The 25,905-nt window shown below is 40.4% G+C and overlaps 1 protein-coding gene across 2 annotated transcripts in view; it reads left to right on the top strand.

Moving 5' to 3' along the window:
- map1sa (microtubule-associated protein 1Sa) overlaps positions 1-25,905 on the top strand; it is a 51,544-nt gene that overhangs the window by 22,778 nt on the left and 2,861 nt on the right. For both annotated transcript variants that reach the window (XM_060941209.1, XM_060941210.1), the window contains exons 2-5: positions 2,610-2,711; positions 18,830-18,912; positions 22,153-22,293; positions 22,396-25,480. In XM_060941209.1, the coding sequence (XP_060797192.1) occupies positions 2,610-2,711; positions 18,830-18,912; positions 22,153-22,293; positions 22,396-25,480 (3,411 nt within the window). The remainder of the gene's footprint in view (positions 1-2,609; positions 2,712-18,829; positions 18,913-22,152; positions 22,294-22,395; positions 25,481-25,905) is intronic.

The following is a 25,905-nucleotide window of genomic DNA, read 5'->3' as shown; positions in this document are numbered from 1 at the left end:
GACATGCAGGTTAGGTTAACTGGTGACTCTAAATTGAGCGTAGGTGTGAATGTGAGTGTGAATGGTTGTCTGTGTCTATGTGTCAGCCCTGTGATGACCTGGCGACTTGTCCAGGGTGTACCCCGCCTTTCGCCCGTAGTCAGCTGGGATAGGCTCCAGCTTGCCCGCGACCCTGTAGAACAGGATAAAGCGGCTAGAGATAATGAGATGAGTTTTTTGTAGCTGCTTTTTTTTTTTTTTTTAAATATAATTTTATTTAAACCCCTTCAAATTCCAGGATTCTTTATTGGGTCCAGACAAACTAAGACAGCTCATTGTCAATTTAATATTGATATCATGATATATTTGTTCTGCACGATTGCAAGTATTGTCTCTTTTCTAACTAAAATAATTGTTTGGTCTTTTTTTTTTCCATTTATTGGAAACTTGTTAAAATATATATTAAAAAAAATACAATTATTTATTTTGGCTCCGTTTGTGAACGGATTGTGATGCACGCTGTTGTAGAAATGTCTTGATCCATTCTGATTCCTGTTGCATCGCACAGCCCATTAATTGAAAACGCATGGCCCTAATTTCACCTTGAAATTGACTCCTAATCTGCCACTTGCAAATATAATATTGGATCGTTTTTCTTAAATAAATGAAGTGTAAGATTAATGTCTCATGTTTTAGCTTCTCTTTAGGACTTGGGTGAGAATCAGCTGATGTTTTAGGTCTAATTATGCAGAAATATAGAAAATTTCAAGCACCGCTGTATTAGTCTTGTTCTCCCTCAGTGAACCGTTTCCCAGTCGTACACAAAGCGGTGACGATAGTTATAATGTCAGCCTTTGTACTTTGAGACCCCTGGTTAACTCATTTGTGCAACTTCTGTTTTATTCCGAGGAGAAATGTTTACTGTGGAGGATAAAAGCTCCATGATATGGCCGCGTGCTCCACCCGTTACGCTGCCAATGTAATTACTCTGCACTCTGAGGTCACATTGACAATTATGTTTCATTATCGCATGCTGAGAGCCAAAGGCCATGGTTTGGCAGGATATGGAAATGTACTAAACATGAGTCCACAGTGTCCTGGAGCTAATTTTAAGCAGCTGAAAGATGAGCAAATTGTACCTTTTCCTCTTCTGAGGGGGGGGAAGAGAGGTGGAAGATTTTTAATAGTGGTGGCTTTTTTATTTATATATATATATATATATATATATATATATATATATATATATATATATATATATATATAAATATAAAAATATCTTTTTAACCCACCACATTCATCAATGTGATGGCTGGATAGATTTATTTTTTTTTCTCGCAGTTCCTTCCTTGAATCCTCTGTTCGAGGTGATGCACTGATCCCCTGACAAAAATATTCATGTTCCATAAAGAACCTTTAGTATATCCAGTAGTTAAGTGTTGGTATATTAAATGAGGAGTAAAACACACCACGTATTTATAGGAAAATCAATAACTGGGAGTTATTACTACTAAAGTTATTTTATGTCCTCAAGTGGTGGGTTTTTTGGTCCTCTCCCAAAAAAAAACCCACTAGTTTGCCAAAGCTTAATTTTTTTTAATATTTATATATAGATATAACAAATGACACATGCATATAGTTATATTTAATGTTGCAGAACGTCTGTGAAGCAGGTTAATTTGTGTCCTCCCTTATGTTATAGCAGCTATAAACAGTCATTCGCTTATCACTTTTTTTTTTTCCCTCCTCTCTTGATGTTCTTGAGAAACTGCAACACAACCATGTAAACTTGATTTAAAAAAAAAAAAAAACCTGGTTCCAGGTCCTTGACACTGGAAAATCCTTTCATAAAGGTTATGTTCATGTCTCCTTACCGAACAAGTCCCAATATCATTTAAAATTTGTTTGACGTGTCTCCTCTAATCGTGTCCTCTCAGCAATAAAATGAATGCACAGGTGAGCTTGGTTTTCATTTGCATAAATTTTCAACACTTAATGCAATAATTTTTTTTTCTCTCATATGTGAATATTATAAAATGAGGCTTCATCCTCTAGCTATCATGTTGTGTGTTGGTTTTTTTTATATAATTTAACCTTTAAAATATTTTCATTGATAGCCCATAGCTACTAAATACCGGTATTTGAAGCTTTTCCAAATCCACCATTTTGTGATTATGATTTCAGTAAATGAGTTTCTGGATGTGCAGGGAAAGATGAACAAACACAGGGCCGGTAGACTACAATTTCCAACACGAGCAAAAAATTTGCTGGAATCTGTTTGGATGGGACTGAATTAATCATCCTACCCTTGAGTTTGTCCCCCAAAAAAAGGGAGGTATTTTGGGACTTTCTTCACAAACCCTACAGATCCCTAAAATAAAATTGCATATTATGGGAGATTTTGTACCCCATGGCCAAATTTTCAACCTTTAATATAAGGCACATGAAGTCTGCAGTAGCCGTTATTCTGCCCTGTTTGGGACACACCCGGCTCTATATTTGGCGTTTCTGCATGTGAATGCTGCAGTGTCTGTGGGAAAGCGAACTCTGAGCATGAATAATTGACCCCAGCATGCTTAATGTGCTCTAACAGACCTGTCTCTGTCTGTCTCGTTTCTTTCTTCTTGATGCAGGTATCCGCTCCTGGGATGTGGACCCGTCTTCCTGTAATTTGGATGAGCAGCTCAAACTCTTCGTCTCCAGACACTCTGCTTTCTTCTCTGAGGAGCTCAAAGGTAGGCGCTAAACCGTGTGACCCGACAGCCTTTGTTTCCGTGTAGAAGCACTCTGCTACGAGTTATCATTTGAAAAATGTGCCAAGAAGTCATCAAGCATCGCCAAGTCATTCAAACCCCCCCCCAAAAAGAACCAAATGTCATATGAATCAGGAATAAGTGACAGTTGTTTTCGAATGATCTTCACCCTGAAAGCCCCGCTTCCTTCCCTCCATTTTACATAATTGGCATTTTTGCCGGTGCGCTCGTTCCTCGATTTTCTCGCTTGGATGATGTTGATGCAGCGTCCTTGCTTTCTGTTGCAGTAAATGGAGAATCTTTTTTTGAGTTTCTCATTGATGTGAAATAAAATCGAGCAATGTATGTTTTGACTTGGCTAACAGTTTAGTAAACTAGGATGGGTTGGGGTTTTTGTGTGGGGTTTTTGCCCCCCTTCTTTTTTTTTTTTTAATTTAATTTTTTTTAAATTGTCCTTGGTCTTGAATTTGGTTGTCCAAGTTTTAGGCCAAATGTTTCAGTGGTTTTCCCCCCCCCAAAAAAAACAAACCCAAAACTAAAAATACCCTAGTTGACTAAACTGTTGGCCAAGTCAAAACATGCATTGCTAGGTTTTTTTTTTAAAAAAAGGGAAACCACTGAAACACTTGGCCTAAAACTTGACCACCAAATTCAAGACCAAAGACTTTTTTTTTTTTTTTTTTTTTTAAGTCCTTGGTCTTGAATTTGGAGGTCAAGTTTTAGGCCAAGTGTTTCAGTGGTTTCCCTTTTTTAAAAAAACCTAGCAATCTATGTTTTGACTTGGCCAACAGTTTAGTCAACTAGGGTATCTTTAGTTTTGGGGTTGGGTGTTTTTTAAAAAAAAACAACTTGTGACCTTGGGCTGCATGTACATGGCCAGTAGCCTTGTGAAAATGAGCTCATAAAGTCTCGAGTATTTCTCAAGGCTAGTCGGTGCAGCAGTTTCACAAGCTGTGGCACTGGTATGACCTTTGCTTCAATTTCTTTTCCCTACAAGGCAGGGGGGCTGAGGTGAACAAGTCGATCTTCTGAATCAAACTCCAAACCATAGCACCATTAGCCAGTGCAAAGTAGTTCCCAAAGACTGGGAGTATGTCTAACAGGAGCCTTCTGTTTTATGAAATGCTAGATTTAACTTTATTGTACCAACTCTGCAAATATTTGGCCACTAGATTGAAAAACTTGCTCTCAGAATATCAGAGTATGATTTTTAGAAGAAGAAGAAGAAACCTTTATTTTTCACATGCACACTTCAAGCACAGTGAAATTCATCCTCTGCATTTAACCCATCTGAAGCAGTGAATGTGCACACACAGCCAGAGCAGTAGGCAGCCACGCCAGAGTGCCCGGGGAGCAGTCAGGGGTTGGGTACCTTGCTCAAGGGCACCTCAGCCAAGGCCGCCCCACATCAACCTAACTGCATGTCTTTGGACTGTGGGGGAAACCGGAGCACCCGGAGGAAACCCACACAGACACGGGGAGAACATGCAAACTCCACACAGAAAGGCCCTCTCCAGCTGCTGGGTTTGAACCCGGAACCACCTTGCTGTGAGGCGACAGTGCTAACCACTACACCACCGTGCCACCCGATTTACATGCGTAGTTTCATTAAAACAATAGCACTTCAAGTATTTATGCATCTCTTTATCCATTCCTAATACTTAAATGTTTGCTGGTGTGAAACCAGGATTGGGTGGTGACCAAGGATTGAAGGTGGAATCAGTTTGGAATCAAGCAGCTAAGGTTATTGATGTATCCACCATGAAAATAAAAAAAATAATGGGGCTGAATATTGAAAGTCACACTTCTATTGGTGTGATGTTAGCAAAACATTTCTCTGCTCTTTACCCGTGGTCCCTGTTGGTTTTTTGTTTTTTTTAATAAAAGAACTTGATATTTAGATGGTAAAATGTTTGTCAGAGCCAGAAGGATAATTTGCACAGCCCACCATGTGGTGTTATTTTTACACTGTGCTTTAGTCATCACCCACAGCTGATGCTGTAATGGTTAGATTTTGGATAACAGGAAATATGGGCTGCTGCCTAAAAAAGTTTTGCTGGTTCCCTGTTGCAACACTGTGATGGTTATAGTCAATGTTGTGCATGAATGCATTAAATGAGCACCGTGCATTGAGCATGCTCATATTTTTGGTGAATGGTCAACTGAATGAATCGCTTTGCAACTAGTGACTGACACACACACCAGAAGTAGGAGTAATGGGTAAAGGTTGAACTTGTGATTTGAAATGTTTGTAGTACGATGTGTTAGGAGTGCACCTTGGAGAGTTATTACAATGCAATCTTGATTTTATGTTTTCCCAGTGTTGTGATGGCGGTGCACACTGTGCTGGTCACAACACGGCTGATTTGCTTTCAGTAAAGCAGACTCAGAGCTTTCTAATGGTATGGCACTCTAATGTGGTCTACTGAAGTTTAATATTTTAATTGAACAAAAATTTCACTTTGGATTCGGAGCAACTCCTTAAACAAAAGATCAGAAGACGTGAACATGAACTAGTTCAGATGTTTATAAATTCCTAGAAAAATTGCAGAATGTTGCGGGGGAAACTGTTAACTGTCCAAGCTATTTTTACGATTATTAGGATTTGGTACAAAATTATAACCACAACCAACAGTTTCCAATCAGTTTGTGACCTTTTTTAAAAAAAGAGATTTTCTCAGGAACATGTACAGTATGAGCGATTTAGAGACACAGTTTTGTGCTATTTATATTCGATTACCTCATCATCCAACCCTAAAGGAAAATGGGTGAAGTGGATGGGGAATTTGGGAAGTACGAGACATGGTTTGGAAGACTGGAATGGAATTGGAGAAGAGAACGGAAGTGAAGATATGAGCAGCTGATGGTGCAGCTGTCCTTCCCCACCTTCAATCACCATCTGATGCTGGATTGTGAACACACTATTGGGTTCACGATACAATTTTCCCGTGATGTATTTGGAAAAAAATTAAATGACGTTATTCCTTTAAAAAAAAAAAAAGTGCAAGATTTTATCAACTAAAATATTCCTTTTGTTAAAAAGCTTTCAATTTTTTAATAACCAGCGATTAATTTTTTACCCACATCTGTACAGGTTGGAGTCCTATTTTAACTAAAATTTTCCTTTTATTAAAGGAAATGACATGGGCCTTTTCTTAAATTATGAACGTTTGTACTACCTGCATTTGCTTCTCCTTAACTTTCGGCAGTCTGTAAAGAGAGCTCTTATTTCTTGTTAATCTATTTGTAGAGTCACACAACAGCTCTCTGCTATTTTTAGATCTGTTTTTTCACAGCGTTAGAACTGTTACTTGTACCTCACGTACAGTCTCTCTGTACTTTAATGCGTCCTCTGCTGTTAACAATTACAGCGAGGGAAAACTAAGATTATCTCAATTTGTTTTTTTTAAGATCATGATTTATCGTTGCATATCGTTACATGCCTAGGTTTGAGTGTGTTTGGATCATTGAGTGTCTGAAACACATTGCACCTTGTACACATCTGTACTTGGTGCTTTCCAGTTAAGGTCCGTTCACACGGCATGTGTGAGTGGGGTCTCGGTGTGTAGCAATATTCGCATGTGCTTAAGAAAACACTCCAGAAAACTCAAACCCACTTGCTCGTGGAGGCGGAACTGTTCACATCCATGATGTCCTCTTGTATCAGGTCTGAAATAGAGGTCAAGTCTACGGAGTTGTTCCCAGACTTCAGAAAAATACAGGAATCCCAACGTTTTGCAAGGATATTTGTTCATCAAAGTGACACGAATTCCTCACGTTTTCCTTTTTTAGTTATAAACTTGGTGTGCTGTTATATGAATCATGTACCTAAAAGTGAAGTATTTTATTCTTCTTGTACCACACTAATTTGTCAGTTATAGTTTCTTGATCTGTCATGCTCCTGGAATGTGCATGTCAATTAGCTGCTTTTTTTTTCTCCCCTTTTTTTTTTTTTTTTAAAATAAAAGTTCAAGCTTGCACAGGAAAAACAGCTTTCACGTGTCCATTTATGTGAAGCATTTGCCATACAAGTCCTTGTGAACAAGCTGTTGCTATAGAAACACACATTAGATTGGGTGTTTTTAAAATTAACAACTTTATCACCAGTCACATTGCAGGATTCAAAACCACCGGTATATAGTTGATAACCTTCTATTTAAAAAAACTTTTTTTTTTTTAAATGCTTTTAATGGAGAGCAAACATGATGAAAGGGCCAGTCCTAAAAAGGAAAAACATCCTAAGATGATGCCAAGCATTAAATCATGTCCTGTGCAGTGGGCTTACTGGTTTATCACCACTGATGGTGAAATTTTAAGAAATGTTTACATTTGCATAGTTAACCAAGCTCCAGAGAAATGCTGCCCCTCTCTCACGTGACTTGTGAAATGTAGCGATGGTTTGGTTTGTCACACACACATTTAACACAGAGTAAACATTTGTGTGGTTCAGGGATGAGAGTCATAGGACTTAAATTTTGAGCCCAGAGCAGGGTCTCTTAGCTGTTGATCTTTTACCAATAATATCAGCTGATGGGATTCCCTTCTGTGGCCTGACAAACCAGTTACTGTTGGGCTGTCTCTCAGATGGTGCATTCATCACTTGTCCAGTTATGATCGTTCATTAGCTAGTCCACAGGGTCACCCCACTGATCAGGCTGAAAAGTCAGAGGTAACAATGTCATGTTTGTTGAGTAGAAACCTCCAAAATAGAAACGATCATCGAATGGTCCGAGCTGTGATTTTTAAAACGTAACGTGACAAACTTTTGTGTTTAGAAGACAACATCTTTCTTGTACAGGGCTAGATTTCTGAGCAGGAAACATGCTGGCTATCCAGTTTCTAGCTAATAATAATAACCAGCCAGCTGGTTACCTCACAAGCTAATAGAGATCAAAAGAGGATATAGTTTGTTTACCTTACGGAGCTAGTTGACAAGTTTAATGTCGTTACTTTTTACTGTAGTCCATTGACTGTCAAACATGAACAGTGATTGTTTTTATTATTCATCTCCTCTCATTATCTGTAGCTGCTTTATCCTGTTCTACAGGGTCGCAGGCAAGCTGGAGCCTATCCCAGCTGACTACGGGCGAAAGGCGGGGTACACCCTGGACAAGTCGCCAGGTCATCACAGGGCTGACACATAGACACCGACAACCATTCACACTCACATTCACACCTACGGTCAATTTAGAGTCACCAGTTAACCTAACCTGCATGTCTTTGGACTGTGGGGGAAACCGGAGCACCCGGAGGAAACCCACGCGGACACGGGGAGAACATGCAAACTCCGCACAGAAAGGCCCTCGCCGGCCATGGGGCTCGAACCCGGACCTTCTTGCTGTGAGGCGACCGCGCTAACCACTACACCACCATGCCGCCCCTATTTATTTATTTATTTATTTTAATAAAAGTGGCGCTGCCACCAGTTTAGCCCTGTCCATCCTCATGTTTCAGTGGCGTAGACTTTTTTTTTTTTGGGGGGGGGGCACTTTTCTCATCTAAACTGTCTTTCCATTTAGTGTCTAATACATACTGCTAGTAATCAAATATATGATGCACTGAGTGTCTCTGGTTGAAATTATGGATTCTCTGAGATGACTGATATAGTAGTATTTTGTGAGGGGCGCAGCCCTGAAGAAAATGGCATAGTACCAGTCACCGAAGAGAATCCGTAATTATCGGAGCGCCTTGATGCATGGTATATTAGATTTTATATCCAGCATCAAACTGCGTGGCTCATGAAAAATTTAAGATATGGGTCTAATCTGCTTCTGATTGTTACACTGGGCGAATACGTTGTCAACACGGCCTGTGATTGGCTGATCACGGACATTCTCAATGAATGACGAGTCGCATCATCAGTGAGTAGGAGTGCATTCTGGCATGATGCCACGCGACGCTGTTATTAGCCGGGTAGGTTTACCATGAACGTTAAAAGAAAATGGGCTACTACAGGTTTTGGACTCTGACAAAGTGGTGTGGGTTTTTTTTTTTTTCCTTTTCTTTTTCAATCGTATTTGAACCCTCTGGGGTCAAGAGCTTTGCTGGTGAAGCTCGGCAGGTTTAGAATGAGTAGGTCATGTATTTATACTAAGATCTTTGAGTTTTCATACAAGCATGATGAGCATATTAACAAACTTTTTACATTTTCCTACGTGCCCACTGCTAGCTCTATTTATTTTTTTAAATTGCATGAATCATAAAACTTGTCACCTTCCTCAGTCACACCAGTGTCAGAGCGCTGAATGCCCACTTACACATTCATAAAAGACTCTTCCCATGGTAACAGCATGATCACTTTCACTCTTTCGGTTTCCATTAGTTTCTGTTTCGTGGCGTTTTCTATTTTCTAAGTTCTAGTCCAGCAGATTTTAGTCGGATGCCAAGTGATATTCCCATGTCTAGTTTTGAGTCATTGTGTTAGTTACTTGGAATCTCATACTCAATTTTAACTCTAAGAATAGCTGTATTGTTAATTACTAAATTTCTTAGACTTTATAAGTCATTGGCACATTTTCATGAGCATTATAGGAGTACAAGTAAGTTGTAACCAACTGGAACGTTCCCCATGGCGTGTGTGTGTACGTGTGCTACTGTTTTCTTGGGTATAACTTTAAGCATGTTTTTCTTGGATCTTCTGACATTTTCTTGTAAATCATATTCAATTTGTAGTGTAATTGGCAACTAATGTCTAGTGTAACTTGGCCTGTAAAGGTCACAAAAATGTGCCTGGAAATAGCTGAGAAGCCAGCCCTAGGCCCCCGGCTGCATTGTTCCAGGCCTTTGGCCTGTCAGACGGGCTGAAATTTGAATGGATGGAGAACATTTCAGACTTTTCTGTCCTGTTACAGTCGACTTAAAATTCCTTATTTCCCACAATGTACCGGCTAACTTCACCACAGAATTTACCATCCTATACAGACCTATTTGGACTTTTCTGGACGCATGCGCTAATGCAGACTGTTAGCCGTTTCTATTAAAAACGTTTGAAAAATCGAGGTTTCCTAGGAAAAGACGAGCTTCAAGGCTATGGCTGCCTTGATGGCTATATTGTTTTGAATATTAACGACAGCTATTGAAATTTTGTGTAAAAGCCATTTATTCGGCAGTGACCATGTATACAATGAACATGTATACAATGGATTTTATAAGTAGGTTAGTTTACAGTATGCTCAAAATAGCAGTGTGTCCTAAATGAGTTTTTAACTCAACAGTGATGAATGGGTAACGGTCACATCACTGTCGGTGAATTTCTAGTTCAAGTGATAAAATGTCATGTCTAGACAGGACGTTTATTAATGAGATCTCCAGCTGAAACAATTCGGGCTCTGTGGATAGATGTGATGGAGAGTTTGTGTGCGTGCGCCTGGATACATCGGCTCATTTCTACCAGTGTACCTTGGGAGAAGGGGTGTGTGGAGACTTCAACTCTCATCACTCCTGTGCAGATTCTTGCTCCAGATTTGACACCAGAGGCATTTTGACTTCCATTCTATAGAAATGAAGCCAATGGGGTCACACTGTCCATGTTCTCTTGAGTCCAGCATTGCTAATAGAAAACAAACTGAGCTAGCTGTGGATTATCACTAGCTAAGGGATGAACATTGTTGCACGTTTTATTATAATTCACCGTGTTGCTGGCTTGTGCCATACATGTCTTCACATCGCAATGCCTTTTTGTGCAACAAGTGTTTCAAATGGGGCTTCCATCCATCCATTTTCTACCGCTTATCCGGGTCACAGGGGTAGCAGCCTAAACAGAGCAGCTCAGACTTCCCTCTCCCCAGCCACCTCCACCAGCTCTTCCGGGGGAGCACTGAGGCATTCCCAGGCCAGCCAAGAGATGTAATCTCTCCCATGTGTCCTGGGTCTGCCCCAGGGTCTCCTCCCGGTGGGGCATGCCCAGAAAACCTCTCTTGGGAGGCGTCCAGGGGGCATCCTAACACAGTGCCTGAACCACCTCACCTGACTCCTTTTGATGTGGAGGAGCAGCAGTTCTACTCGGAGTCTCTCCCGAATGACTGAGCTTCTCACCCTGTCTCTAAGGGGGAGTAATGAGCTTTTGTTCTGTAAATATACTGTTTGTGTGGGTTTTTTTTTTTTTTTTAAATAAAATAAAAATGCTTGAGTAAGTAGGTTGAGCTTTGTCAATTATTTAATTCAAAGGAAGATCTTTATACCATCAACGAAAAGTAATTTGGCAACTAAAACTACACCAAGAGAAAATATCTTTTAACTGTGGATTTCTGGCTTCAATTTTGTAAAGATTTTATTCAATAAGTTGACACCATAATTATTTAAATGACCATTACCATAGATGGCTTGCCAAACTGTGCGCGCATGCACAGTCCTCATCACTTCCAAGCAGGAGGCTGAGTAACATACAAGCAGCTGCTTAGGAATGCAGAACATCAGAGCACGTGTTTCTCTCTCTCTCTCTCTCTCTCTCTCTCTCTCTCTCATATATTCACATATATATACATACATACACACTGCCGTTCAAAAGTTTGGGGTCACTTTGAAATGTCCTTATTTTTGAAAGAAAAGCACTGTTCTTTTCAATGACGATCACTTTAAACTAATCAGAAATCCACTCTATACATTGCTAATGTGGTAAATGACTATTCTAGCTGCAAATGTCTGGTTTTTGGTGCAATATCTCCATAGGTGTATAGAGGCCCATTTCCAGCAACTCTCACTCCAGTGTTCTAATGGTACAATGTGTTTGCTCGTTGCCTCAGAAGGCTAATGGATGATTAGAAAACCCTTGTACAATCATGTTAGCACAGCTGAAAACAGTTGAGCTCTTTAGAGAAGCTATAAAACTGACCTTCCTTTGAGCAGATTGAGTTTCTGGAGCATCACATTTGTGGGGTCGATTAAATGCTCAAAATGGCCAGAAAAATGTCTTGACTATATTTTCTATTCATTTTACAACTTATGGTGGTAAATAAGTGTGGCTTTTCATGGAAAACACAATTGTCTGGGTGACCCCAAACTTTTGAACGGTGTGTGTGTAAAAAAAAAAAATAATAATAATAATTTAAAAAAAAAAAAAAAAAAATATATATATATATATATATATATATATATATATATATATATATATATATATATATGGTCTCCATCTTTCTAAACTGCATTATCAAAATTCTGGCACGGATTTTATTGATTGAAATATTATGCAGACAGTAATGGATGCTCACTCGGAGCCTAGTCATGAGTGCGTGCGTGCGTGCAGGCTGTGGTGTTTGAGCTAGCATTAGTGGTGTACACGCTGACTCACTACACACAGTTAATAACACTGCCCTAATATGGGCTTTTTAATAGTTTTTCATTAATTGTTAATCTTTAGCATTTATTTAACTCCTCCTTTTGAACACTTCTGCCTATTTTTGGCAGTACCTTGTTATGACTGTGTGTCGGAGTGTCCTGTTACACTTTGGAGGTCACTCTTATAAAAAAAAAAAAATCTTGTGCTGCTTAATGAAAACAGCTGTGACTGCATTTTCCACTTTTACTTCCTATATCGGAGGCAAAAATAAAATACTCTGCTGTTTTTTTAGCAATTTTTCACTGAAGTCAAGGTTCTTATTCACAGAGCCTGAGGCGGATAATTGTTATTGTAAATACGCGGGCGATTTTTTTTTTTTTAAGAAATCTTTTTATTTAAATCTTCAAAAGTGGCATGCAAAGGTAATGTGTGTGGACTTGTCCCTTCTCTACACCAACTCTCGATACTTGGTTTTGATGCTAAACTTCGTAGCCTCTTTTGTGCTTTTAGGAACAGGGGAAGCCATGATCTAATGGTTAGAGAAGCAGCTTTTAGAGCCAAAAGGTCACTGGTTTGATTCCCTGAACCAGCAGGCATGGCTGAAGTGCTCTTGAGCAAGGCACCTGCTCCCCAGGCTGCTCTGGGTATGTTGTACATCATTCTGAATAAGAACATCTGCTAATTAACTCCATGTACAGATTATGAAAGAAAATGCTGTTAATTCTTCCACAGTGACGAAGTGATTGGCTGCCGTTTTGTTGAGTTGCTCGAGGTGATTTTGGTCGAGAGATTCAGATTTATTCATGATTATTAATGATTATTATTAATAATCATCTCCGTATTATACTAAAGGAAATTAATCAGTGACTGGCTCTTGTGATGAAGCAGAGTTCTAATTTAATTAGATTAGGTAGAACTTAATTGATCCCTTTGGGAGGGTTCCCTCAAGGAAATTTATATATTTTTTTCATGGCGGCACGGTGGTGTAGTGGTTAGCGCTGTCGCCTCACAGCAAGAAGGTCCGGGTTCGAGCCCCGTGGCCGGCGAGGGCCTTTCTGTGTGGAGTTTGCATGTTCTCCCCGTCTCCGCATGGGTTTCCTCCGGGTGCTCCGGTTTCCCCCACAGTCCAAAGACATGCAGGTTAGGTTAACTGGTGACTCTAAATTGAGCGTAGGTGTGAAGTGTGAGTGTGAATGGTTGTCTGTGTCAGCCCTGTGATGACCTGGTGACTTGTCCAGGGTGTACCCCGCCTTTCGCCCGTAGTCAGCTGGGATTGGCTCCAGCTTGCCTGCGACCCTGTAGAACATGATAAAGCGGCTTGAGATGAGAGATTTTTTTCATGATTTTCCTATCATGGCATTTTGCAAATGGTTTTTATTCCTCTAGCTCAGCAGGTACGTGTTAGTTCCCTAGTAATTAAAAAAACCCAGCATGGTCACTTTTTTTTTATCCATTGATAGTTGCAGTGAATATTGTGGAACAGCCACAAAACAGGTTCTAATAAACATTCCAATTTTTTTTTTTTTTTTTTTTTTTTTTGTTAAGACAAAAAAAATGCAGCTATTCATGTCGGGAAGAAACTGAAATAGAAGACTTTTCCAGTTTATAAATCAAGACCACCTGACCAGTGATACAGCACTGGTATAAATGGTGATATCGTGGATTATGTGCATATTTGACTTCCTGGAAATATAAAAGGCCTAATTTTGTACTTAACTCTTCACCAGAGATAAAATCTTTTATTTGGCTAGTCGTAAAATCTCTTAACGAGACATTAACACTGAAACTCTGCTGCCTTTGTTTTCATCAGTAGTCCATAAACTCCTGAATGTTTATTGGAGCATCAGCCAAAAATCATGATCAGCAGAAACGGTGTGAGGAGTGCATACAAAGTCTTACAAATGTGGGTTCATTTGATCTGACGCCATCATAAAGCTGACTCAAATTGTACAGAGTCAGCATTTGTCAGAATATAAAACGCTCTCAGTAGCAGATAGTGTTTAACCTTCACTCTCATTACTGTGATATATAAAACCTCTTCAGCCTGTCTCAAGATCGCATTTACAAACTGCACTTCTATGATGCAGTCAAACTTCCCAAAATTCTGACATCAACCCTATCAAAAAATACTCACTGGCCACTTTATTAGGAACGTCCATCCACCTGCTGTTTGATGCAGTTCTCTAATCAGCCGATCCCTTGAGAGCAGCACGATGCATAAAGTCATGCAGATACAAATCAAGAGCTTCAGTTAATGTTCACTTCAAACATCAGAATGGGAAAATTGTGATCTCAAAGTGTGACTTTCACTGTGGCATGGGTGTTTGGTGCCAGATCAACTGGTTTGAGTATTTCAGAAACTGCTGATCTCCTGGGGTTTTCACACAACAGTCTCTAGAGTTTATGGTGCGACAAACACTGAATGAGTGACTGTTCTGTGGGTGGAAACGCCTTGTTGGCAAGAGAGGTCAGAGGAAAATGGCCAGATTGGTTTGAGCTGCCAGGAAGGATATAGCAACTCTTTACAACTGTGGTGAGCAGAAAAGCATCTCGGCATGCAACAGCAGAAGACCACATTGGGTTCCGTTCCTGCCAGCCAAGAACAGGAATCTTAGTCAAGAACAAGTTCCTATTAACGTGGCTGGTGAGTGTATGTGGGTTATGCTTAAGTCAGGTCAGTGCTGGGAAACCAACAAATTTTAATTGAACTCTTCTAATTCTGTCAAGAAAAGTGGCCAAATGGCAAACCTGAAATCTGCCAGAATTTTGTCAAGTGAACTTTTAAGGGAAATTTAACCAAATATTCTGTGCTGTATGTACAATTTTGACTTATTTTTCAGAATAAATTAAAACTTGGCAATTGTTTTTTAATTAATGATGAATGTTGGACAGTCATTTTGTTACAGAAAAAGAACTGTTTAAAGAAGTCATTGTCCATAATGAGATCCCCAAAAGAAATCCTTTCCATGTTGTCGCTCCTCAGCTTTGGCATTACTTTGGAAATGGACTTCACAAATTCTGCATAACTTCTCGTAAACATTTAGAAAACAGCCCCCGTGTGATAATCGACTACAGGCAATAAATGGGGTGCTGTCAGAGACTGGAAGAAGAGAAGGAGAAAATGAGAAGTATTTTTAGTCACTTTCTACAGTTTCTTTAGTTATTGAGGTAAACAGACACGGGTCTGTCTCTGTAGAGATTCTGTCTCTGTAGAGATTCTTTCCATGTTGTAAGACGCTTATAATATCATGAGCCCATTAGTGGTGAAAATAAGCAGCTTACTCTGATGCTGCTGATTTCCCTGTAGAATTATGCTGTATAGCCATTTTGTGTTTGCTAGTTAGTGTTCTGACTGGACTGATTTTCAATCGTATGCGTGTCTCATAAATTTGGACCCAAAGAAATGGGGAAAATGGGGCCCAGCTTAAAAGAATCACTGTGCTTTTCTTTAAAGATCTAGAATATTTCCCCCATTTTACAACTTGCATAAATTTTTTTTTTTTAATTTGTAAAAATTTAGATTAATACAAAATTGTAATACTTTTAAAATAAAGATTTTAGTATTGTCATTTTATAAGTTTAGTCTGTACAAAATTAACACTTTAAAGCATTCTTCAATATGATTTATTAGATCACTTGAATATTCCATACAAAAGAAATATTCTGTAATTTAAGCTTTTTACATCTTATTTTAAAGAGTCAATGCAAAAATTCAACATTTTAATGTTCTAAAATTTTAAAGTGCATATCACGGGTAAATTCAGGAGCAAGATCAATGCAATTCTCCTATTTTATATTAAACTTTTGGTCAAATATCTGTAACATTCTGCATTCTCTGCAATATTTATTTATTTATTTTTATTTATTTTTTTTACCTTGCGCAATACCAGAAAAATTCAGTTGAAATCAAGCCATTTGAGGCGAATTGGTCCGCCTCTGAAAAAACTTGGCATTTGGATTTCCCAGGAAACATTGATTTTCGTGACGTCGCGTGTGGGACGCCTCCTTCTGAATCCTACGTCAGCGCTGGTTTGTTTATGAGAAAATGACCTGGTGGTTTTCAGCAAATTTCTTCAACGTTATCGTGTAATTATTAAAATGGTTAACAGATGTATCGTAGGAGGGTGTAGCAACACCAATCTTGATGGGATTAGCACTCATCGTTTTGCAAAAGACCGGACAATGAGAGAGAAATGGGAGCGCTTGGTCTACACAGGCTGTGCACTGAAACCGTGCAAAGCTCGCGCAGCCTGCTGGCGCTTCTGCAGGTGACGTCACGAATCTGGCTCCAGACTCCCTTGGGATTTTTCAAGACGTGTTTTATTTTTTTCTGCTGTAGACAGATGGCCTTGTGCAAAAGTACCCTTCTGGATGAGTGTGTAAAGGGACATTCTTTCATATATTTCAAAAAAAAAAAAAGAAATTTGGTCCAGAATATGCCCTTTAAGGTATTCAATTAAAGGTTCAGATGTACAGTAAAGGTTCATATACAGTACCAGTCCAGAGTTTGGACATACCTACTCATTCATAGGCTTTTTTTCTGTATTTTGACTATTTTTCTACACTACAATACTGAAGACATTAAAACTATGAAATAACAAACACATGGAATTATGTGGTAAACAAGTGTTAGTGTTTTATTTTAGATTTTTCAAAGTAGCCACCATTTTACCTTGATGCTTTGCACACTATTGGCATTATCTTAACCAGCTTCATGAGGTAGTCACCTGTTAATTGGTGAAGTTTCTTGCCTTCTTAATGTGTTTGAGATCAAATGGTAAATACGGTAAATAGCTCTATTCTACAACTGTAGTAATTCATATGCCAAGAATCGCTCAACTAAGTAAAGAGAAATGACATCCATTACTTTAAGACATGAAGTGTCTTAATAAAAATAAAAAAAAAACAGAATTGGGTGAGGCCAAACTTTTTTTGTGTGGGGTTTGATCATTTTGAAATGTTAGATTTAGTACAAAATTATTCCTTTAATATTAATAAAACACTGTGTTTGACTAAAGGTGGTAACTTGTCATTTCTGACCTCGGACAAGGAAATGCCAAAAAACTCGACATGGAATTCTTACTCAAGAACCGAGTTCAGTAAGTAACATCAAATCTCAGTATTGGCATTAACTTGAACGTTTTAAAGGTTCAGCACAAAATTAATGCTTTACTCTTGTAAATATTTAGTAATTAAAAAAAAAAAGTAAGCTTCAATAAAAACTTGCAGCTGTGTCCAGTCAATGGGTAATTTTTTTTTTTTTTTTTTTTTTTTTTTTTAAAGTTGACAGTACTTGAGATCCCGGAAGAATTTAGTGCTTCATAATTTAGCATGATGTTGATCATCCCATTCTGCTCCAAAGCCTCTTTATCTTCAATATTGGAAGACATCTACAGCGTTGTATTAAAAATGTACTAACTCAAATCATAAGCACCTTTTGAACATAATCCATAAAACTTGTTTACGGATTTTGGCAGAATTTTCTGGACATTGATGATTGCAAAAACAAGATCAAGCTAAAAATTTACAGGCCTTGATTTTATATTTGCGTTGTTTCACAGGAATAACTGATGTTTATAGCTGACGAGTGTCCTCATTCAGAAGTAAAAATAATAATCCACATTTAGATCTGTCACACTAAGCATGTAAAAAGTAAACCGGTTTGTAAGAAATCTCATTCAAGGCTTAAACATGAGACCTTTCTGATTCAAACAGATGTGACAGCAGTATGTCTGTGTACAGGAAGGAAGCAGCTCCTTCCTATCATGTGTGTGATCATGTTCAAGGTTTGAACATTCGATAGTTCAGCAGTTCAAGGCCACTTTTTGTTCACACTAACAAACGATGTGATGGGTGATCCTTTATTTTTGAGGACCGAACTCCAGCAATAGGCAAATTGAAGACTTTTTCAAAGTAATTATTTGGAAGGACGAATCATAAATGTGTTTGCGAGCATGTTTTGGTTTCCCAGAAACCTGGAATAAAAAATGTAAAAGCTAGTCTAATTTAAGTCAAATGTATTACAGGCTATTTAATTGTCCACATTTTTTGAAACGTAACACATTTGTTTGGCGTGTCCACCGTACAAGTCCCTGCGAATGAGCCATTACTATATAGAAACGATAAGATTTATATTTACTGAACCTGTTCAATTATTTATAGTTGCACGACTGTCAGAGCTGCTGTTCTAGAAGATGAGAGCTGTGGTATAAAATGAGAAGTTTCAGTACTGGCTGCTGTGTTGAGGCAGACCGTGGTTGGCGTTGTTACTTTCCCTTCCAGCATTTTGCCTCTTGGTAACAAATACAACATTTAAGTGAAATGTTTTCTCAACAGCGGGTTACTCGCATCTGTTCAAGGCTTCGGAGGCTGGTTAAATGGAGAAGATGGTTCTTGACTGTTTCTGGAAGCGCTCTTGTGCATTCCTGAAGTGGTTTGTTTCGCAGCAGTAGAGGATACAAAATTGCAATCTAAACACAATCAAGGTTAAAATCAGCCTTCCACAAGGGGGTTATTCAGGATGTGGCTTGGTTTAATTTTGAGTTTCCAGCAATATAAACATAGTCGGGATTTTTCCCCCCAACATAATGTGATGTTCATTTTCTGTACTTGAATAGATTTTCATTCAATAATGAAATTGTGTACAGTACCGGAAGCATTTATCCTCTTGCACAGGGTTTTGTTGTGGGTGGGGTTTTTTTTGGGGGGGGGGTTCCCCTAATTTCAGGGCTGGTGGTTATATGTTTTGAGGTAAGGCTGCAATGAACTATTTTGATAATTGAGTAATGAGTAAAGTTCCCCACCCTCCCCTACTCTCTCTGTCTAGGCCAGAGGACGCTGCAGCACAGTGGAGATGTTCTGGAGACCCAGGTGGTTGTGAACCCATCCCACAGTTTGGTGTGTTCAGAGGTCAGACAACGTGTGTGTGTGTGTGCGTGTGCTATCAGGATGTTTTAACTAACAAGCATTACAAAGCTGCTTTGCATGAAATGGATCACTTTTTAGTAATCCCAGAGAGAAATTGACAAAATGGTGGTGCCTTTTTGTTCTTGATCTGCATTAATGATCAGAGAGCTGTTTCGCTCCCTTATCAATGTAAAGTGTTCAGCTGAATGAAGTATAAACATGGGTTTTCTGCATCCTCTTGACATTTGCAGTCCAACACCCTAGAAATGTCACATTTTGTGGGGGTATGGGAAAAACAAGCAGATGGCGCTGTGACTGAATTCTTGGAAAAAAAGAGAAATCCTATTGAGACAGTTCAACAAACATGGTGGTAAAAACAGTCTGACTAAAGGTTTCTAAAACCTCACTATGGCCCTCTTCACGTCTGGTATGAACACGTGTCCTGCAGCTCTAAGCACAGGGTTGCTGTGGCAACCTATAGGCTTTTCATCTCATACAGTGCTTAGTCACATAACCACTCAGTGACGCCCTCACTGTCGTAACCGTGGCGGTAAAGCCAAACTTTTTGTATTTAAGTTCACACAATATTGGGCTATTTAATATGGTATTAATGAAATTCATTTATTTGGTATACAGGGTTAGTCAAAATTGTTAACACTAATGGATTATTTTTCTCTTGCAGATAGATGTACGTTATTGGTGACAGATTAAATGGTACTGTTGCTCGCTGGTTTTTGTGTGTTGAACACGATGGCGAACGGCTTGAGACCGTCCTGTAAATCATGTACATATGATGCATGTTTTGTGAATAAATGGTTTCTACCACTTAAGTGTGTTTTAACATAATTTTGACTAACCCTGTATTTCCCCCTGGACATCTTGGCCATTGAGCTTTTCATCTGCCTGATAACTGCATGTGATCGGACAACTTAAACCCTACTAGGCATGGGACATACGTTACAGGGTACCCGCGGAGTCTTAAAAGTATTAAAGTATTGAATTTCATTTTCCAGAATTAAGGCCTTAAAAGTATTAAATTTCATCTTGAAAGTCTTAATTTTTTCCACAGAGGTCTTAATTTTCCAAAGAAAGTCTAACATCGTTGCGTAACCTAGATTAAATTCTCTGTGATGAAAATGAAGCAAAATCTAAAATGTTTTGCGCTGCCCTGGCGTTCACACGCAAACAGCGGGAAATTCACGTCGCGCCGTAAAGGGTTCACACGAAACGAGAGCAGCAGGCGCAGAGAGGGTGAGGGGGAGAGAGCATGGGGAAGTGCAGATTCAACCCGAAGTGGCCGCTCGACCCTAAGGCCCCGGTCACACCGCCCGAACTTTGCTGGAGCGTTCCTTGAACGGTAGGGAGGGGGGGCTGAATTTCGACAACGCTAGTCACCGCGCACAAAATGGGGAAAAAAAATCGAAAACACGGGCGTTGGCTTAGCGGTGCACCGCTGAAGCCGGCGTTGCTTTAGCGTTGGTTTAGCGGTGACGCGAGCGTTGGTATAGTGGCGTTCTGCGCATGCGGGCTTTGGCTCGGCGGGGGTATAAAGTTGGTTTAGCACCAATCATAGCAAGTCTCTCCGCATCCATGGTGATACAGTTTTACTGTAACTTTGAGCAAATTTGATATAGATGAGGTCTGAACTCAACGGCAGCTCGATTCCAAATGAGCTCCTGGTCCATTTCTCCTGTATTTATAGCCAAATTCTGGTCCCACTCCGACACCTCTATACCAACGCCAAACCAAAGTTCATTGCCGCCATGGATAGCTGCTTCAACGCCCGACACCGTTCCAGCAACCCTGTGTCCGCTCGTAAAACGCTTACAACCGCTCCACTGAAGTTTGTGCAACGTTTAATCGCCACCCGGGCAACGCTGGCGAAGCAGCAGTGGTCCAGCGTTCAAGATTTCTGCGTTGGCCTAGCGGACCCAAGCGTCCACGAACTTGCGTCTAGCGGTGCCAAACTTTGACTGGGCGTTGGTGGAGCGGGGGTGAACTTTGCCGGGGCGGAAAATTGCCCCCTCCTCACCGCTTGCAATATTTTGTGCGGCTCAAAACTTTCGGAGCGGTAGGAGGGCCCCTCGAGAAACATCAGCGGTGGCCGAGCGTATACGGCGTTGCTTTAACGGGGGCCAACTTTTGTTAAACGGTGGTGAACGGTTACGAGCGGTGATGAATTTTTTTTTCACCGCTCCAGGAACGCTCCAGCAAAGTTCGGGCGGTGTGACCGGGGCCTAAATACGCCTGGGTTAAGGGGGTTCCAAATAATGACCGTGAGGCATTATGCACTTTGTGTAAAAAAAAAAAAAAAAACCTTTCAACTAGGGACAATGGGGCTTACAGCTCTGGATTCTCACATGAAAAGTGGTAAACATATTTCATTTGCATCCACAATTCAGAAGCAGGCAGCTATACTATACTATTATAGCTATACTATTCTTTTTGTCTTTTTGAATGCTTCTCTGGCGTGTGTGTGTGTGTGTATGAGGGGTGATTGTCTGGACTTACATGGGGGTGCTCTCCTCTGCATGGTGTCCAGGGGGTGTGAGTAGAATGAATTCTGATTGATTATTTTAATAAATGTAATTTTGTTATTTCAAACACTCGTAAATACTAATTATTTGAGGTTTAATCTGGTGCTCAATATGATTTATTCTTCCCTAATGAGTGCAACAAAGGTATTAAATTTCACTTGAAATGGCATTAAAAAAGTCTTAAGTCTTAAATTTTGGTTTAACAATCCTGGGGGTACCCTGGTTACGGTCTCTCGCCGGTTTAAAAACAACACATTTGATCTTTGAAAACAGAAATGTGCAGTACCAGTCACAAGTTTGGACACACTCGTTCATTTACTTTTTACTGGTACTGCACGTGTTTGTTTGTATGTACAGCAGGGAAATGAAATGATCAAGTGGTCGCCCGAGACATGCGTAGAGACCAAATAAATGCCAGCTATGAACAGGGCCAATGTGTGGTTTGATCAAGCTCCATTGGATGGGATGTATCGAAATGGACATAGCCCTCAGTTTGAAATCTGATTAGTGTTAATGTTTTACACAAACTTGTTTTCAGCTGAGGAAATTCCATTTTTTTCAGGACCACCTACAGTAGAAAAAATGTCAGTTTCCCAGGCCGTCACACAATTACTGAATTATGATCTAATTTTTTTCGTTTGTGGTAATGCTTTCTATGGCAAGTTAATCTCCATTTGTGTCCCCTTTTTGTTTTTCCATTTCGAAGGTCCGTCGGCTTATTACCGACACGTCTCGTCACAAGCTGCTGATTCTGGCCGGACAGTGTGTGGAAGACTCTGGGGACCTTGTATTACAAAGTGGGTGCTTTTCACTGAATGACTTCATCCAGATATTTGCTCATGAAGAGGTGAGGAACTGGAAATGATGTCCATATTGTAATGCCCCATTGATTTCAGTGTGAAAATTGCCACATGGAGTAACATTTATAAATTTTTATATTATAACGCAGATTGGTGACATGTTAAGCTCGGCAGATCCTACACACAAAGCAAGCCTCACACTGAGTTGCCCCGTGTCTGGATCATGGAAGAGCTCCATGTTGGAGAAGCACAATTTGCAAGACTTTATTGAAATCAAGACCAACCCGCCAGCAGTGCTGCCTGAGATGGAAGGTCTGCAGGAGTTTACAGAGTATCTTTCTGAGTCTCTCGAACCTCGTTTGGCTTTTGAGCTCCTTGAGCCTCCTAGCACAGTTGGCTTTCTAAAACTGTCCCGTCCCTGCTGCTACGTGTTTCCTGGTGGTAGAGGGGACTCTGCCTTCTTTGCCGTGAATGGTTTTAACATATTGGTCAACGGTGGGTCTAATCCACGTTCTTGTTTTTGGAAACTGGTGAGACATTTGGACAGAGTGGACTCCATATTGATGACGCACATTGGTGCGGATAACTTGCCAGGTATAAACAGTTTTCTCCAGAGAAAAACGGCAGAACAGGAAGAGGAGGATTCGGCGGGCTCCCAGAGCAGTGAAGATTGGCAGAGGAACTTGATATCTCCAGAAATTGGAATTGTGTTCCTTAATGCTCCTGAAAGACTTAAGACACTACAAGGTGATCCTAAGGTTTTGCGCAGCTGTGATCAGGTTTCACTTACACTACAGCATCTAGAAAGGTTATCGATCTCTCCAGAATCTCTCAGTCGTCCTAACAGTCCAAATATTGAGCCATTGATTCTCTTTCAGAAGATGGGCGTTGGTCGTTTGGAACTGTATATTCTTAATCCTGTTAAAGGTAGTAAAGAACTAGAAACCTTTATGCAAAAGTGGCCCAGTAGTGCCTCTGGTGTGAAGGGTTCAGAAATCCCTTTACCTTGCCTGGTTTCAGTATGTGCACTGTTGGTATGGCATCCTGCTAGCCCTCAGGAAAAAATTATTCGTGTTCTCTTCCCTGGGTGCACGCCACAGGCAAAGATATTTGATGGGTTGGAGCGGTTGAAACAGCTAGACTTCCTTAAGCACCCAGTGGTGAGTCTACAGGATCTTGAATCACTCAAGCCTGATAAGCAACCAAAACGTACGGAGAGCAGAGAGAGCCTGAAGTCTCTTACCAAAGACTCAAGACCTGGAACTGCATCACTCAAAGACAAGGTCAGCAGAGTTGACCATAAGAAACAAGACACTAAAGTGAAAGCCAAATCTATAAGTGAAACGGGCCAAAAAGAGAGTAAAGAAGTGGAAGAAAAAGCAAAGCCAAAAGATAATGTGAAACAAAGACTCTTGAAGCCTGAAAAGCAATTGGTTAAAGAGGAGAAAAAAGAAGTGAAGAAGAAAGAGGAACGACCCTTGACAAGTCTTTCTAAGAAAGATGAACATGTTGAGAAAAAGAAGGAACCTATGAAGAAAGACTTGGGATCCAAACCTAAAAAAGACCTTAAACCTGAAATAAAGGAGGTTAAGAAAGAGGTTAAACCAGAGGAGAAGAAAACGACTAAGCCAGTTGTTAAGGATGCAAAGAAAACCTCTGGAATTGCATCTTCTGACATGAGAAAGTTATCAGGCAAGAACGGGTCATTAAAGAAGGACACGACAATCACTAAAAAGGACAGTTTATCTAAAGGGATGAAGTCTAAACCAGAGAATAATGAAGAGCACCATCTGAAACCAAACTCTGGTCAAAAGTTGTCTGAGGATATTGGAGCAGAGGTTGAGAAGTTAAAATTGGAAAATCAAGCATTGGATGAGGAAGGGAATTGTTTAGGTTCTGCAGCTAAAGGCACTGAGCAAGCTGAGAAAGATCATCAGTTGAATGGAGCACAAAGTGGGACAGACTTGTCAGAAACTCCGGAGAAATTTCGATGTACAGAGACACTATCTGCCTCAAATTCTGCTCTGGGACCATCTCCTTCACCACTTGCAAAGACTCCAAAAAGTGAGAAGTGTGTGAATTTTGATCTCGTGCCAATGGAGCACGGGTTGATGGATGGAGTCCTTGAAATGGTCTCTCCAGCAAACAGTGGAGGACAGATGTCATTCTGTCCGTCTCCTGAAAATGATAATCAAGACACTGGTCCTGAAGATGCTCATGGGGCAATTGGCTCAAAAAGTCATGTGACTGCCAACCCCACATCTTTGAAGGACATACTCCCAGATGCCTCGTCTACAGTCACATCCCTGCCTGCTGAGGAAGGTTCTCCACACTCCACTGAAGTTGATAATTCTTTATCAGTTTCTTTTGAGCAAGTAGTACCCCCTGTTGACCGGTCAGAAGATGGCTTGTACACCAATGGGCATGATTCAAAAGCGCATATGCCATTAAGGACATTCAGTAATGGTGACCAGAACTATAACGGGTCTGAGAAACATCTCTCTGGCCCGCAGGCTCTTTGCCCTGATATCCCACCTCATGATGTTGACCTGTGTTTGGTGTCACCTTGTGAATTTGAGCATCATAAATCGCCCGACAGCCAAACAGGGTTGCCTTGCCCAGGTGCTCACAACTTCTCACCTGAGAGTGACCAGTCTCAAGAGCCTGCTAAATCACTTTCGCAGTGCAACAGTAACAGTGTTTGTTACTCGTCACAAGGCCAAGAGACAACACCAACCTCGGTCACCGACTCCCTCCCTACAGTCTCGGATTCTGATGTCCCGCCAGCTACCGGAGAGTGTCCTTCACTTAGTGAAGATTTGGATTCTGATGATGAGTCTGCTGACCTTTTCCCACCCAATCATCCACATGATCATCCCAGCAGTCACTTGTTTCACATGGACCCAGCACATTCTTCTCCAGATCCTCCTCCAGCACCAATGAAGGACTTGCCCCCACTCCCACCTCAGCCTGGTGCCTGCATGGTTGACCCTGAAGCCGATTCCCAAGGCAAGTCTTCAAAGAATGTAGCTATGAAGGCCAAAAAACCAGCAACGTCGGGCACACAAAAGATGGCAGCTGCACATACTTCAGCACAAAGTAGCAAGACAAAGGCTGGTTCTCAGGCAACAAGCGGTACAATTAGGTCTTCTTCAAGCTTGGATACGAAGTCTGCTTTACGTAGTACCATTGGTAACACAAGACCAATGTCAGCAAGTGCAAAACTACAATCAGGTGATTTTACTATTTTATATCGCAGTATGGGTCAGGTTTTGGAATGTTAACCTTATTGACCGGTGCTGGAAGTCGTCCAGCTTCCCTGCAGAGTTTTAAGCATTCTTCTCTTCCTCCTCTTATCCATTTTAAGCACTTCCCCCTGAATCTAAATGCTGGGGGAAATTGTGGCTCAGAGCTGTTAAGGCTTTGGGCTACTGATCAGAATATTGTAAGTTCAAATCTCAGCACTCCCAAGTTGGGCTTTTGAACAAAACCCTTAACCCTAAAATGTAAGTTGCTTTGGATGAAAAATGTTAATCAGTATACTGTAAATGATCAAAAGGTGGAGGGTATAATCCGATGAGCTGACTCGGGTGTTGGGATTAGGGGAAAAACTTGAAACTCTGGGGTATTGGATGTCCAGGAAATTTAAGAAAACTAAT

This window comes from Neoarius graeffei, chromosome 15 (assembly GCF_027579695.1).
Source record: "Neoarius graeffei isolate fNeoGra1 chromosome 15, fNeoGra1.pri, whole genome shotgun sequence".
Classification (NCBI taxonomy): Eukaryota; Metazoa; Chordata; class Actinopteri; order Siluriformes; family Ariidae; genus Neoarius; species Neoarius graeffei.
The sequence above is the reverse complement of the archived record's forward strand: the minus strand, read 5'-3'. Positions and strand labels throughout refer to the sequence as shown.